Source organism: Chiloscyllium punctatum, chromosome 32 (genome assembly GCF_047496795.1).
Source record: "Chiloscyllium punctatum isolate Juve2018m chromosome 32, sChiPun1.3, whole genome shotgun sequence".
NCBI lineage: Eukaryota > Metazoa > Chordata > Chondrichthyes > Orectolobiformes > Hemiscylliidae > Chiloscyllium > Chiloscyllium punctatum.
The window spans coordinates 43,362,259-43,376,772 of NC_092770.1; the positions used below are offsets into that span (position 1 = coordinate 43,362,259).

Consider the following 14,514-nt stretch of genomic DNA (forward strand, 5'->3'; position numbering starts at 1 on the left):
AGTGGTCTGGTCATCATCTCAGCGATATCTTTAAGGTATGGTAGTGTGGCTAGAGTCTCTGGGCGCGTTGTGCAAGAATCAGCAGACTGTGTTTATCAGGTACTTGTTGTTCTTGAATACGTTGAATGTTTCTCTTCAGCATCTTATAATTCTTGGGTGCTGCAGTGTGTTGTGGTTCACATAACTAATGTCCTGATGCAGCTCCGCTTGTGGGTGTTGGGACGATTACTCCTGTAACTGAGTATTTGGTCAGTGTGTGTGGCTTTCCTCCAGATGCTGGTCTGCAGCTCTCCATTGGCATTTTGTTCTCCTGTGACATCGAGGAAGGGAAGTCTATTGTTGTTCTCTCCCGCTTTGGTGAAATTTATACCATGTTGTTTATGAGTTTGTGGGTTTCTTCTAATTTGTTCAATTCTGTGATGACAAAGATGTCATCCACATAGAGAATCCAAAGGTTGGGCTGGAACGAGTCGCCCTCCCCATGATTCAGTGTAAGCTTTGAATCCGCTATGTGGATGACACCTTGAAACAGGACAGACTGCAGGAAACTAGCCACCAGGATACATGAGCACCAAATAGCCACCAAAAGATATGACCAACTATCACTAGTATCTCGACACACCGAATACAAGGGACACCACTTCGACTGGGACATTCTGGGACAGGCTAAACAAAGACACGCACAGGAATTCTGAGATGCCATCAACAAACACAAGCACATCGATTTGGGTACCATTTACCAACCTTTCAGAGAAAGAACCGGAAGTGATATCACACACCACAACAGACCAAGACACAAATAGAAAGTAGGACAGTACACCGGCACTTCAATCGAGGCTCACTGATGGTGTTACCTCGCATGGTGATGAAACATCTGAGAACAAACCTTCCAGCTCAGTGAACAAACTTACAATCTGAACCACACCAGAGCTATAAATCTTCACAAAAATCGCATTCAATATGTCTGTCTGATTCTCTACCTAGCATACTGAATAATTATGCAAATTATGGACTGCAGCTTTGAAAGAAGATGGGTCACCACCACATTCTCAAACACAACTAGAGACAGGCAATAAATATGGCCAGCCAGTGACACCCACATCCCAGAGAGAACTTGTGCCAGATTTTACTCAATTTAGAATTTACAAGCAAAGAAAGCTAAGCCTTTTGCGTCACTTGAGAGCAAAAACAAAACTTAAAATGGGTTTGATTGACCCATTTAATAGAGAAGGAAGCTGTGGTAGACAGAAGGTAGACTTTAAACGCATTAATAGTTTTGCACATAATGCACACAGGAAATGTTTTCACATAACCGTAAAAACTATATGGCTTTTCCAAACTGACTAAGTTTTAGTACCACAAGGTTTCTCAATTTGAGTTACTTTCCTGATAGACTGTCTTTTGGCATGTTGAGGTTGTCCAAGACACTGGTGAGATCTCTTCTGGAGTACTGTGTCCAGTGCTGAGTTACCCTGTTCTAGCAAGGATATTATTAACCTGGTGAGACTTTCGAAAAGATTTATCAAGATGTTGCCAGGTATGGAAGGTTTGAGTTATAAAGAAAGGTTGGTTAATTTGGGGCTTTTTTCACTGGAGCGAAGGAGTTGAGAGGTTACCTTATAGAAGTTTATAAAACTTCTAAAGGTAGGGTATACATAGGGTTAAAGGGAGGTGTCTTTTCCCCAGGATGGGGCATTTCAAGACTGGGGGCATATTGAAGGTGAGATGAGAGAGATTTAAAAAAAAGACTCAGGGCAAATGTTTTACACACAGGGTGGTTCCTATGTGGAATGAAATTCCTGAGGAAGTAGTAGATGCAGGCACAGTTACAATGTTTAAAAGGCATTTAGCTACTTAGATGAATAGGAAAGGTTTGAAGGGATATGGACCAGGAGCAGGCAGGTGGGACTAGTTTAGTTTGGGATTATGTTCTGTGTAGACTGGTTGGACGAAAGGATCTGTTTCCATGCGGTATGACTTCATTGTACCAGTGAAGGATCATGCTGCATTGTTAACATAAAAAGGTTATAGTTATGGTTATGGACGAGGTTTAATGACACACCATCCCAGAAAAAAGACCAAAGTCATCAACAGGGTGCACTGTTGCTCCAACCAGTAGTTTGAATTAGCCTCCTCCAGTTTGATTCTAAGTGCAGTATGAATCTACAGCTACCATCAATTCCAATGCACTAACGTTGGGGTAATCTCTATTGGCTTGGTTCCTGAGGGCCATAACCCTAATGTTGATATAGCTCAAGGGTTTTCATACAGCTAATAAAATTATATTTAAAGAAGTCAAATTATTCTTCTCACTGCTGGGGAAACTTCCATGTACCACTGCTAATAAAACTTGTATTCTGCAATAACTGGCAAAAACAGGCAGCAACATAATCAACCTCAGGGATTTTTTTTTTCTTTTTTATTCATAGGGTGTGGCCATCACAGGCAAAGTCAGCATTTGTTGCCTACCCCTAATTGGCTTTGAACTAAGTGGCTTGCTTGGCCATTTCAGTGGACAGTTGAGTCAACTGCACTGCCGTGGGTATGAAGTCACATATAGGCCAGATGAGGTAAGGATGGTAGATTTACTTCCAAAAAGGACTTTGGTGAACCGGGTTGGCTTTTACAATAATCAATGACCATTTCATGCTTATCATTACTGCGACTAACTTTAAATTCCATCAGAAATAAATGGTAGAATTTGAACCCACGTTTCCAAATCATTAGGCTAGCTCTCTGAATTACTAGCACTGGACAAGGTTTTTGAGAAACACAACATAATATGATCAAATTACTTTACCAATATACCCCAATGTCCCCATTATACACTTGAATAGATATTTAGGGCTTTGGCCTTGTACAGAGAGTAAGGCTAATGAGAGAAACAGGTGGCTTAATCAGCAAGTCCAGTTTAATGGTGTATAGGCACTTAAAGCTTTGTCTACTGTGTTCTACCCTACAGCATCATCTAACTCAAGTCTCAAACATGCTTCTTGAGTTTCCAAGTCAGATGATGAGAGATGTTACAATTACTTAAGACAATAACCAAAAGGACAAAATATGATCTCTAGATCCTGGGTCCTTGGAGTGGAGTCCAAACCCAATCCTTGTGACTCTGAAATGGTAATGCTGACCGAAGGTTCACTTTGAAATTAAAGGAATCTGGGTAGTCATAACATTACAGCCCTTATCAAGTTTGAAAATAAGTTTTAAATATTTTCAAGGCTAGGATTAAAATAGCAAAGAAAATTATCCTGGTGGGGTCCAAAACAAATAAGGAAAAATGACAAATTGGTATAGCATTCGACTTCTGATGGATGCCCTATTTGATGTTTCAAAGTATTCTCCACGAATACTTGATACATTGTAAATAAAATGGACATGTAATGAGAATAAAAGACATCATTGAACTTTGTGTTGAAATTGTTCTTATAGTGATATAAATAGACTTTGAAATTTTACCTGCTAGAGACATCAGATGGATCTCTTTCTGGTACCCTCTCTTGATCCAATCGCCAGGTACACAGCAGAACTGCATACCCACAGCCTGGCTGTGAGACCATCAGTTCTGGGGTCCCATCAGGCCCTGGATTCACAGTAAGACTATCTACCTATGCAACAGAATGTGAATCAATAAGGTTCAAGTAAAACTATTTGATGTGCAAACATAACTTTCCAATATTGCCATAGCTCCCCACCTGCTCTCTCAGCGTAAAGAGCAAATCACAAAGTAATCTCATCTAGGACTGCCTAATCAGTGAATTACATAAGTTCACAATGGTATTTTAATCTTTTCATGGTCTTGAACTTTTCTAACTTTTACAACCTTCAGTTCACCACGCTCAGAACTCACTCATCTTTCATTCATGCCTTCCTTACTTGCATTTCACTATTGGTGATCATGTTTTCAACTGAAGAGTAACCTACCCAGACCCATTCCCCTACATTTACCTCTGACTAATACCCCTAACCTACACATCCCTGAACATTATGGGCAATTTAACATGGCCAACTTAACTAAGCTGCACATCTTTGGATTGTGGGAGGAAACCACAGCATCTGGAGGAAACCCATGCAGACACAGGGGGAATGCGCAAACCCCATGCAGACAGTCGCCCGAGGATGGAATCGAACCCAGGTCCCCGGCACTGAGGCAGCAGTGCTTACCATTGAGCCACCATGCTGCCCAAATGGAGCACTGAAGTTTGATGGGAGATCTGACAGAGACGATGTGGGGCATAGATAGAATGGAAAGAAAAACACTTTTTCATGAATACAGGGGTCGCTAATTAGGGGAATGGACTGAAGGTAAGAGGTAGAAATTTAAGAGCGGAGTTTAAGAAAAGTTGTTTCACCTAGAAGTGGTGGGGATCAGGAACTTACTGTCTGAAAATGTGCCTGAATCAGAAACTCTCAACATTTAAGCAGAATTGAGATATTCATTGGTGTTGCCATAAACTCCAGGACTATAGCCAAAATCTAGAAAATGGGGTTTGTGTAGTCAGATCTTTGGTGATTGGCACAGGCACAACAGGAATAGTCTCCTCTGTGCTATAAGCACCTCCAAGTGTACAGTAAGGGATGTACTGCTAAGGCTGTACAAGACTCTGAGCAAACCGCATTTGATTTGGACTCCAAATATAAGGAAGGATATGCTGGCCTTGGAGGATCTCAGAAATGGGAAAGTAATACTCAGTTGTTCAAGCCTGCTTTGCCATTTGATTAATGGCTGATATATATCCTGTATCCGCTCACTCAACGGATCTCTGTAAACTCTGGAATATTCTTAACCAAAGTAGGTCTTGAAAATTTCAACTGACTGGCCCTGCCTCTCCCTCAGCAACCACAGATTTTGGAAAGTCCAACATACATTCCTTGGTAACCCTTCTTCTTTATTCAATGAGACTTACTTTGTTGCTTCACGAGGACGTTTGAGAGTTCTTTCTGCTCAGCTGGCATGTGAATGAAGGACAAAAGACCAAATGCATTTTGTTGATAAACTGGAAGCAAATTCCCCTTTTTCTTCATTCAGCTATTTCCTTTTGCTAATTGCCAGACATAGTTCTTTGCAAATTAGCTGCCATGTTTCCTACATTATAATACTGACTACATTTTTTTTAAAAAGTGTTCCAATGACTGTAAACATTTTGGGCTATGTAAATCTTTATTTTTATAACCTTCCTTAAAAGCTACCTCTTTGTCCAAGCTTTTGCTTCCATCTCTTACCTTTCTTGGCTGAGTAAGTTTTTTTTTCCTCCATGAAGCATTTGACATGTTTCTATAAAATGAGATCATCAACCTTTCAGCTTTACACATGCATACCTGTCCTTCCAGAAGCCACTTTTTTAGTAGGACCAGCTGCCCAGAACCATCAGAAGAATCTTCCCAACGGAATGCCCTCACTACACGGTCAGTGTAACCTACTACCATTTCACACTTTCCATCTCCATCTGCAGGAAGAAATCATGGAAAATAATATTCTAAAATGATTTTAAAAAATATATACTTTTACTTCTCTAGTCGAGACCAAGGAAGCAGTGGTCTCACTGTGTACTGCTTCTATTAATTTGATGAGGTGACACCTCTCCTAGGACTGAAGCATGGTTGCTCCATCCCATGGCTCCTACCTAACTATAACCATTGAGATCAGCAACTAAGTATATAGAACATAGAACAGTATAGCACAGGACAGGCCCTTCATCCCTCAATGCTGTTCCAACCATTTTTCTACTCTAAGATAAAACTAACTTACAGACCCTAGATTTTACTGTCATCCATGTGCTTATCCAAGAGTCGGTTAAAATGTCCCTAGTGTATCTGACTCTACTACCACTGCTGGCAGTGCATTCCACACACCCACTACTCTGTGTCAAGAGTTTCCCTCTGACTTCTCCCTTAAACCTTTCTCTAATCACCTTAAAATTATGTCCCCTTGTGATAGCCATTTCTGCCCTAGGGAAAATGTCTCTGGCCCCTATCTGTGCCTGTCATCATCTTGTACAGTATCAAGTCACCTTTCAGCCTTCTCTCCAATGGGAAAAGCCCTAGCTCCCTCAACCTTTCTTCGTAAGAAATGCCCTCCAATCTAGGCAGTATCCTGGTAAATTTCTTCTGCACCCTCTCAAAAGCTTCTACATCCTTACTATAATGAGGTGACTGAAACTGAACACAATATTCCAAATGTGTTCTAACCAGGGCTCTGTACAGCTACAGCATAAACTCGCAGCTCTTATACTCAATTCCCCCTGCTAATGAAAGCCAACACACCACATGCCTTCTTAACAACCCTATCAAGTTGGGTAGCAACTTTGAGGGACGTGGACCCCAAGATTCCTCTATTGCTCCATACTGCTAAGAATCCTGCCTTTCACCCTGTAATCTGCATTCAAATTCGACCTTCCAAAACGAATCTCCTCACACTTTTCCAGGTTGAACTCCATCCTGTCAACGTTCCGTTGCAACCTGCAACAGCCCTTCATATTATGCACAACACCAACCTTCATGTCATCAACAAACTTAATAACCCACCCTTCCACTTGCTCATCCAAGTCATTTATAAAAATCACAAAACAATAGAGTCCCGGCGGAACACCACTGGTCACCAAGCTCCAGGCTGAATACTTTACATCAACTATCACCCTCTGTCTTCTGTGGGTCAGCCAATTCTGTATTGAGACAGCCAAATTCCCTATAACCCATTCCTCCTAACTTTCTGAATGAGCCTACCATGGGGAACCTTATCAAACGCCTTACTAAAATCCAGGTACACCATATCCACTGCTCTATCTTCAACGTGTTTTGTCACATTCTCAAAAAATTCAATAATGCTTGTGAGGCATGAGGGAAGATTGTGAATAAACATCTAAGCAAACAGACAAATTACTGTCATTTTTAAAATATTAAACAATATTTCATTTACTGGCATTGTTCACTACATGTAATATTTTTAACTGAAAATTTTGTCCAATCAATAATTATAAAGTCAGGACTATAAGCATTCAGTGCATCTCAGCCCTGGAATAACACAACTGTATAAATGACACCACAGTGCCCAACTACATTGGAGTTGAATGGATAATTTCTTGTCAATCACATGAGGACTACATGGGATTGATTCTATGCCAACACTTGTAGAAAGCTATACTTCAGTCACATAACTTTGATGAGAAAAGGAGAAGGTTATTGTTGAGTGGGGTGCATGGGCTGGAATTTAGGGTAGAAGATCAGGGCTGTGGAAGGAAGTTAGTGGGGAGGGCTGGTGAGGACAAGTGAGGCCAACTGAAAGATGGTGGGGGCTAGAGAAGAACTGTTCAAGGGTTAGAAGAGGCAAAATGTAAATATAGCGACAGAGACAGCTGGATAGGGGAGTGTAGGTTAGCAAAGTCATCTAAAGAATGTTTGATAAATAAAAACCAGTGCAACTTCAAAATTAATCAGAAACCTCAATACCTTTTGCTCCACGGAATGCAAGATTCTTTTGAAAACATATTTTGAAGTCTGACACAATTATTTTAAAATTATTTAAGAATACAATTAAAATACATTTCCAGTTTGATATTGTTCCTTTTCATGCAAAGCTGAAGTGGCAACCTTCAGCAAATCAACACATTGTTACTCTCCATCCACACCCTTGTTTCATGTCTCCCATCATACTGCATATTCCTTCAACTCACCTATATCACTGATGAGCATTACTTTGGTGTTAGCAGGGATGTGCTGTGTAAAAAATGCTTTCTGTTCATCGCCAAATAGGAAGTCATGGTGACTGGAAGTCTCTGATTTAGTTGCTATCCCGCTGAGATCAAAGATATGGAACCAGCCCTCAGCACCAACAGCTACAACAAAATTCTACACAATGATAAAGAAAAAAATATTCCTTTTTACAAATATAGTGGTTAATTATCATAACAATACACGATTAAAAAGTTCCAAACTTATTAATGCTACTATTTTAAAGATTTGTCAATGAGTGAATAAACTGCAAGAACAGAATCACCATATACTAGTTCCCAAAAACAGATCTACAATTTCTTGCATTTAACAATAATTTTCAGGCTTACTTGGGGTAGCTACTACAAACTAAGTCCATGAGGTTTCAAGTCAAATTACTGCACGGAAACCACTGATACATATTTTCTCCAACATATTGAGATTAGGCAGCAATGCAAATAATAGCAAGTGAGTTTTATTGCACAACTCCCATTACCACCCTCACCCCACATTTCATCCAGACCGTCATCGTGAACTAGACATTTACAGAAAAGATATACAGAAGAGAAACTGGCCAAATAAAATCAACCAGGAGAAAGTGAGTACTGCAGATGCTGGAGATCAGAGTTGAGACAATGGTGCTGGAAAGACACAGCAAGTCAGGCAGCACTCGTGGAGTAGGACAATCAATGTTTTGAGCATAAGCCCTTCATCAGGAATGAGGCTTGTGGGCCAGGGGACAAAGATAAATGGGAGGGGGGTGGGGTTTGGTATTTTTGCTCCAATTGAGCCTCCTCCTGTCTTTCCACAACTAAATCTATCTTTAAAACATTCTATATTCCCTTCTCCATATGCTTGTCTGATTACATCTCAGCTACCTGTACACTTTGTTTCAACCTCCACCTCTGGCAATAAGTTTCACATTTTTTTGCTATATCTATGGCCCTTCATACTTGGCCAGTCTGCTCCTGGAAACAACCTACCCAGTTCCGTACTTTCATAAATTTTAAGCACCTAAAATTTACTGTCCTTGTGTTCATAGGTTTATTTCATGAAAACTGTGCCTTAATAATAAAATTAATTATGCAAAAACAGTTATATTTACTTTAGTATCCCCCAAGTACTTTTATCTCTTCTCGTTATTTTCTCAGGATGATTAGGATTCTGCTACATGGTAGATACATCTTAATACACCTCAGAAGGTGACTTGATTCATAAGGGAAAGTTTTGTTTATATTCTCACTTTGAAATATTTTTCAAGTGTGCAGCTCAAATCAGCTGGTCAATGTTTTTCAGCAAAAACTTTGACAGAACAAGAAACGTCCTGCCCTTAAACACAAACAGCAGCCATTTATGCTACCTTGACTGATTTTCCAGCTAATCATCTATAAAACTAAGCTTAACCCAAACAGATTAAGAATATACACAAAATAATATCTTCCAAAGAAAGACAGAAAAATTGTACAGAGCTTCATTTAATTGCAACACAATATTTAACTGAAGTTTTGGCTAATGTTCACCATTGAAAATTGTCAGCCTGGTCAGCGGGTAGATTTAACAACAGGTAGAGTTGGTGACAAGGTAAATTTAAGTGTCAGTAATATATGATTCTGAGCATGACTATGCTGCTTGCCTCATTGTGACACAGCTCACTTAATTTTGAGACAAGCCCTTAAACATTGGTAAGCAGGACTTTACAAAGTTGGCAGAGCTGGAGTTTCCAGTATCTGCTGTTGCTAGATGATCCATCTGGTTCAAGTCTTTTTCTTTTAAAGTTGGATAGCTCTGAGTGGCTTACTAGGCCAAGTGAAAACAGCAATGGAGCCACATGCAAGCCAGGGCAAGTAAGAATAGCAGATTTTTTTTACCTAAAGTGATTAGTGAACCAGGCATATTTTTACGATATCATCACCACCATAGGACTTGTTTTCAATTCCTGATTTTTACTAACTTTATCATCTGCCATGGCAAGATACAATTCCATGTTGTCAGAGCATTAGCCTCTGGATTATTAGTCCAATGACATTACCACAGTGCCACTTCCTCCCCCTGATGATGGCAGATGTCGCATCAGCAGTCAGACTCAGTAGGTGAGAAAAGACAGCTCAGGGCTGGACTCTCAACTGCAATAAACTAATCAGAGCTACTAACAAACAATACATAAACTCGTCAAATTACCTACATTGTTGGACACCATGCCAGTACACAAGGATAACAAGGGCAAGTTAAAGCAGAGGTGAAGAGTCAGTTTGGACACCAAATAAAACTCAACATCAGGTTTCTCCTGTGCAGGGAATAGCTGATGCAGGGAGTTCCAACTTAATGAATGTGTGTTATTCATGTACTTATATAGCAATACCACCATTAAGTGAAGCGATGTTGTCTACGAGCACAAAAGGGTAAAGTGTTCATCGAATTACAAATCTGACCATCTGCTGCAAAATCCATTCCAAGCAGGAAAAAGTAACCCATACCTCAAGCATTTCTTACACTATAATTTAAAATCATTGCTCGATCTGAGAAAACACTGCAACTATCTGTAAATTTTGTTCCAAAATCAGTATTTCTATTATACCAAACTTAATTACACTACATTCTAGAACGACAGTGTCTTGACAGTACTGGAGACATCAGCACACAAAGAAGATAGATGAGTCCTTAATCTAAAGTAAGGTAATATCAAAAGCTATTATATCTTTGATTAATACTAAATATTGTTATACTTGGTGATGCATCATAAATCGTGCTAGCTTGGAGTCTAAACGTGAAGACAGATCTTGACTTGCCTTCTTGTAAACCAGTGGATCTTGAAACTAAACTCAGTGGTATTAGACCACGTTATAAAATACCTTTCATTGAAACCAGCAACTTTTCTCGCAAAGAAATTTACAAACTAATTAGAATTGTCTCCTAAAATCTTAAAACTAGTTGAATGACTTAATGTTGTGTTGCCGTAACGTCTTAGGTACAACTGCAATTGTGCAGATGGATCACAGCAGTCATTTTTGTGATAGAAACATAAACTCTGATAAACTTAATATTCTTAACCAAAGGAATATCATACACATTAATTATCAAATAGTGGATATATTATAAGCAAATCTCAAAGTTACATGGCTGTTAAACAACAAAATTAATTGAGTGGTTAGATATTGAACAAAGGAAGTGACTGATTTATTTTGGGTTTGTTGCAATAATGACGAAAAACCAAACTTAGATAAGAAAATACCAAACAGTTACATATACATTACAAGTTGTAGCTTTTGAATACACTTAGCTTCTTTACATTTTGATATTTATACTAATCTTGATTTTTATTTCCTATGATCAAAGGTGCGGCATCTTGAAGTGATGACTATGATTCAAGTGTGATACTCCTCAGAGTATATGCAAGACTTTTATCTGTAGACTCCTCGATTATTTTTCCTGCAAAAGTTACCTTGGCTAGGAACAAACATTCAAATGAAAAGTCAACTTGAAATGTTAACTCCATTTCCCTCTCAACAGATATCTGATTTGTTGCATGTTTCCATTAGTTCCTGCTTTTATTTCAGAAGTTCACAATTTACTCCTTGTTGTCTGGAGAAAGCATTCTCTAGCTATCTTCATCTCTAAAGGCAAACTGTAGGTCTGAAAATTGTATCTTTCATAGAAAAACTATTGGCAATCAATTTAGAACAATGCAATGAAGTCATACCTTCCCTTTATTGCAGATGTCTCCTACACCAACGCAAGTTACCTTGAAACAGAAAAAAAAAGCTAAGCAGATCAAGTCACACTTTTATCCAGCAATATTAATTTGGCACTACACAATTAAATTAGCATGCTCAAATTACTTCTCCATTATAAGCAATAGTAAATCCAGCAAAGTGATGAAGTCATTCACAATATTATCAAGCGGCACTTGACCAGCAACAACCTGTTCATTGACATTCAGTTTGGGTTCCACCAAACTGCTTTTGACTTGATTATAGCCCTGTTGCAAACATTAAAAAGTGAGCTAAAACAGAGATGATAGTAACTTAAAATTATTTAGCATTTGACAAGTAAGGCAGCAAGGAGCCCTAGCAAAACTGGAATTAATGGGAATCAAGGAAAAACTTACTACAGGTTAGAGTCATATCTAAAAGTAATCATCTCTAATCAAGCATCTCAGTCTCAGAACATCATTACAGACACTAATCAGTTTGTATCTTGACACGACTGCTTCCCCAATAATATTGCCATTGGGCTAGTAATCTAAAATTCTAGCCTTTGGGGATGTGGGTTCAAATTCCACCATGGCAGGTGGTGGAAGTTGAATTCAGTAAAGGTCTGGAATTAAACTCTTAGCTAATCACATTACAATTCAGGAATTCACAGGGCAGTCATCATCCATCAAAATTGGATTATTTGGGTAAAAATAACATATGAGAAAAAAAACAGGAGATTGACAGTAGGTAACAATTCTCATTTAACAAGCTGGTGTAGGCACCATGGGCCAACTGGCTGCCTTCTGCAACATACAACGTCTATTAGGGATTGAAACACCTCCAAAGGTCAGTGCATTCTAAATTCTTATGTTTCAATTGAGGAGAGAGAAAATTAAGAGGAAAAAGACAGGAAAAAAAACTTGCACTTATCTAGACTTATAACTTATTTAGGATATACCAGCGTGCCTTACATCATAGTATTGTCATCATGGTTCTGCAAGTGTTATGGAAGTGTTCTGCATATATTTGAACACAAAGATCTCACAAACTGCAAATTAAAAATGAATTACCTCCTTTTAATGGCAGGAATGTTGATCAGGGCACAAGGAACATTCCCTGTCATCAAAATTTCAAATTTAATCCTCAGATGTTTTACATCCATAAGCAAACAGAGCTTTAGCTGAAAGAATGGGCCTACAACAAGGAAAGCAGAAACAGACTGGCATTTTTGTGTTGGAAAATGGAGAGTTAGAATTAAGAATATAAACATCAAAACCATAAAAGGAATAAAAATCATAAGACTCAGGGATAATAGCTCCTAGGTGAACCATGTTTTCAAAATAAAGAAATGAAGTTCACTCATTTTGATCCCTAATAGACATTTCTGATCTTCCTAACCTTTGGTTTCTCTCTGCAAATATTTCAATTTATGTGGAATCTATCATGGAAAAGGTCAGTGAAGGTACTCTGGAAAATGACTGCCCTGTGCTTTATTCTCCCCAAAAGAGCAGAACTGAGATTTGATCCTGACAATTTGCAATTTATAGGTTACAATAAATCACTATATAAAGAAAAAAGTAATGAAAATAATCGGTGCAGATATATTTCTCATTTCAGACTTCTAAAATTTCTATTCTTTTTAATACTTAAATGAGTAGAAAAGGGGAGAAAAGATTAAAATGAATCAGACTGTTTTAATAGCAAAAAAGAAAATCCAATAGCAAGGGCTTAATACATACCATTCCTATACAAGATCGGGTAAGCCATGGCTTGCAGTCATCACCCTTATACACATACAGTTTCCCATTGGTATCCCCAACCACAAGCTCATTTAACTGCAACAAAATCAGAAGGAAAATTAAAGTAATCATTGAATGATTCATTGCCATTAGCTTCCTTCTAAAAACATTTTTGCTTTAGGTTAAACTTTGTTTTCAAAGAACTTTATGGCAAAGACCAAAAAGCTGACAGTCTCAATTAGAACTGAATTTATATTGCTTTTTTGATAGTGTGTTTTTAAAAATTTTAAAGTTATGCTTCTTGATCAATTGTGGCTCGCAATTCAAAAAGTCTGCATAAAATACATCCCATTTGTCACAGCTACAGTTCCTGTTAACAGAAATAACCTCAGTTCATAAATAGTGCAATTCTTGTAAAGAGAAGAGGTCCCACCCTGTGACAGTTCCTCTAATTGGGTTCACCAGTGGCACAGACCATCCAACAGGTCCCATAGATCCATCCAGCCTAATAACTGGCATATTTCCTACAGGTAGAGGTGTGCCTGACCTACCCCTGCTTAATAAAGTGATCTGAGCCTCTCAATTTCACAGCCATGGGTCGGGTCCATCAATGGCATTGTTCCTATCAATACTGTTTAGAAAGCTCTAACTGACCAGTGGTACAGTTCATGCCAAAACAGAGAATACTGGGGAGGCATTTTTATATTTTACCAAACACAAGTTGTCCTGGTATTTTGAAAATTGATGGGATTGCTGTAGGTCACAAATACAATTCCTGTGAAATGTGCACTTACTGAATTTTCTCTGTTATACCTATCACTCCTGGAGAAGCAGTCACTAGAAAAAGGTGTCAGCTAGTCACTAAAATAATCCCGATGAATAAGGATTCGTGACCATCACTGGTCCTCTCCCTTAACAACAGAGAAAGTTCAGGCTTGCCACTATCATATTCCCTTTAAAGCAGAATCCCATTCTTTGATGTCACAAGGAATTAAGAGCTATGGTCTTATAACAAGTACAATCTTAGCAACAAAACAAGCCCATGTCTATCATAGTGGCGCTCCAATAAATCAAACTTCCAGCTTGTTCCAGTCGAGTTCTTGCAATAAAAGGCGCTAGCCAGAACTGCAACAGTTTCTGTAAATATCTGGATCTGTCATATCACGGGCACAATTCTCATAAAACCCACTGCTGCAATTCTTATTAATAGAGAAGCTCCCAGCTGGTCATTGATATACCTACTAACAGAGGGAGTTTCAGCCTGTCGCTGGTATATTTCCTGTTAAGTTGTTGTGCTTTAAGTGTCACCTGTTCTAGGTGTCAGTAACAATATCTCCGAACAGATTAGCAATAGTGTTTTGTAGTGTTAACGG

The 14,514-nt window shown here is 38.7% G+C and overlaps 1 protein-coding gene across 1 annotated transcript in view; it reads right to left on the reverse strand.

Moving 5' to 3' along the window:
- The window catches only part of itfg2 (integrin alpha FG-GAP repeat containing 2), an 89,427-nt gene that overhangs the window by 74,658 nt on the left and 255 nt on the right, over positions 1-14,514 (reverse strand). The window contains exons 2-6 of the mRNA XM_072552200.1: positions 13,142-13,237; positions 11,408-11,449; positions 7,674-7,848; positions 5,323-5,450; positions 3,463-3,611 (exon numbers count right to left, since the gene is read on the reverse strand). Of these exons, the coding sequence (XP_072408301.1) occupies positions 3,463-3,611; positions 5,323-5,450; positions 7,674-7,848; positions 11,408-11,449; positions 13,142-13,237 (590 nt within the window). The remainder of the gene's footprint in view (positions 1-3,462; positions 3,612-5,322; positions 5,451-7,673; positions 7,849-11,407; positions 11,450-13,141; positions 13,238-14,514) is intronic.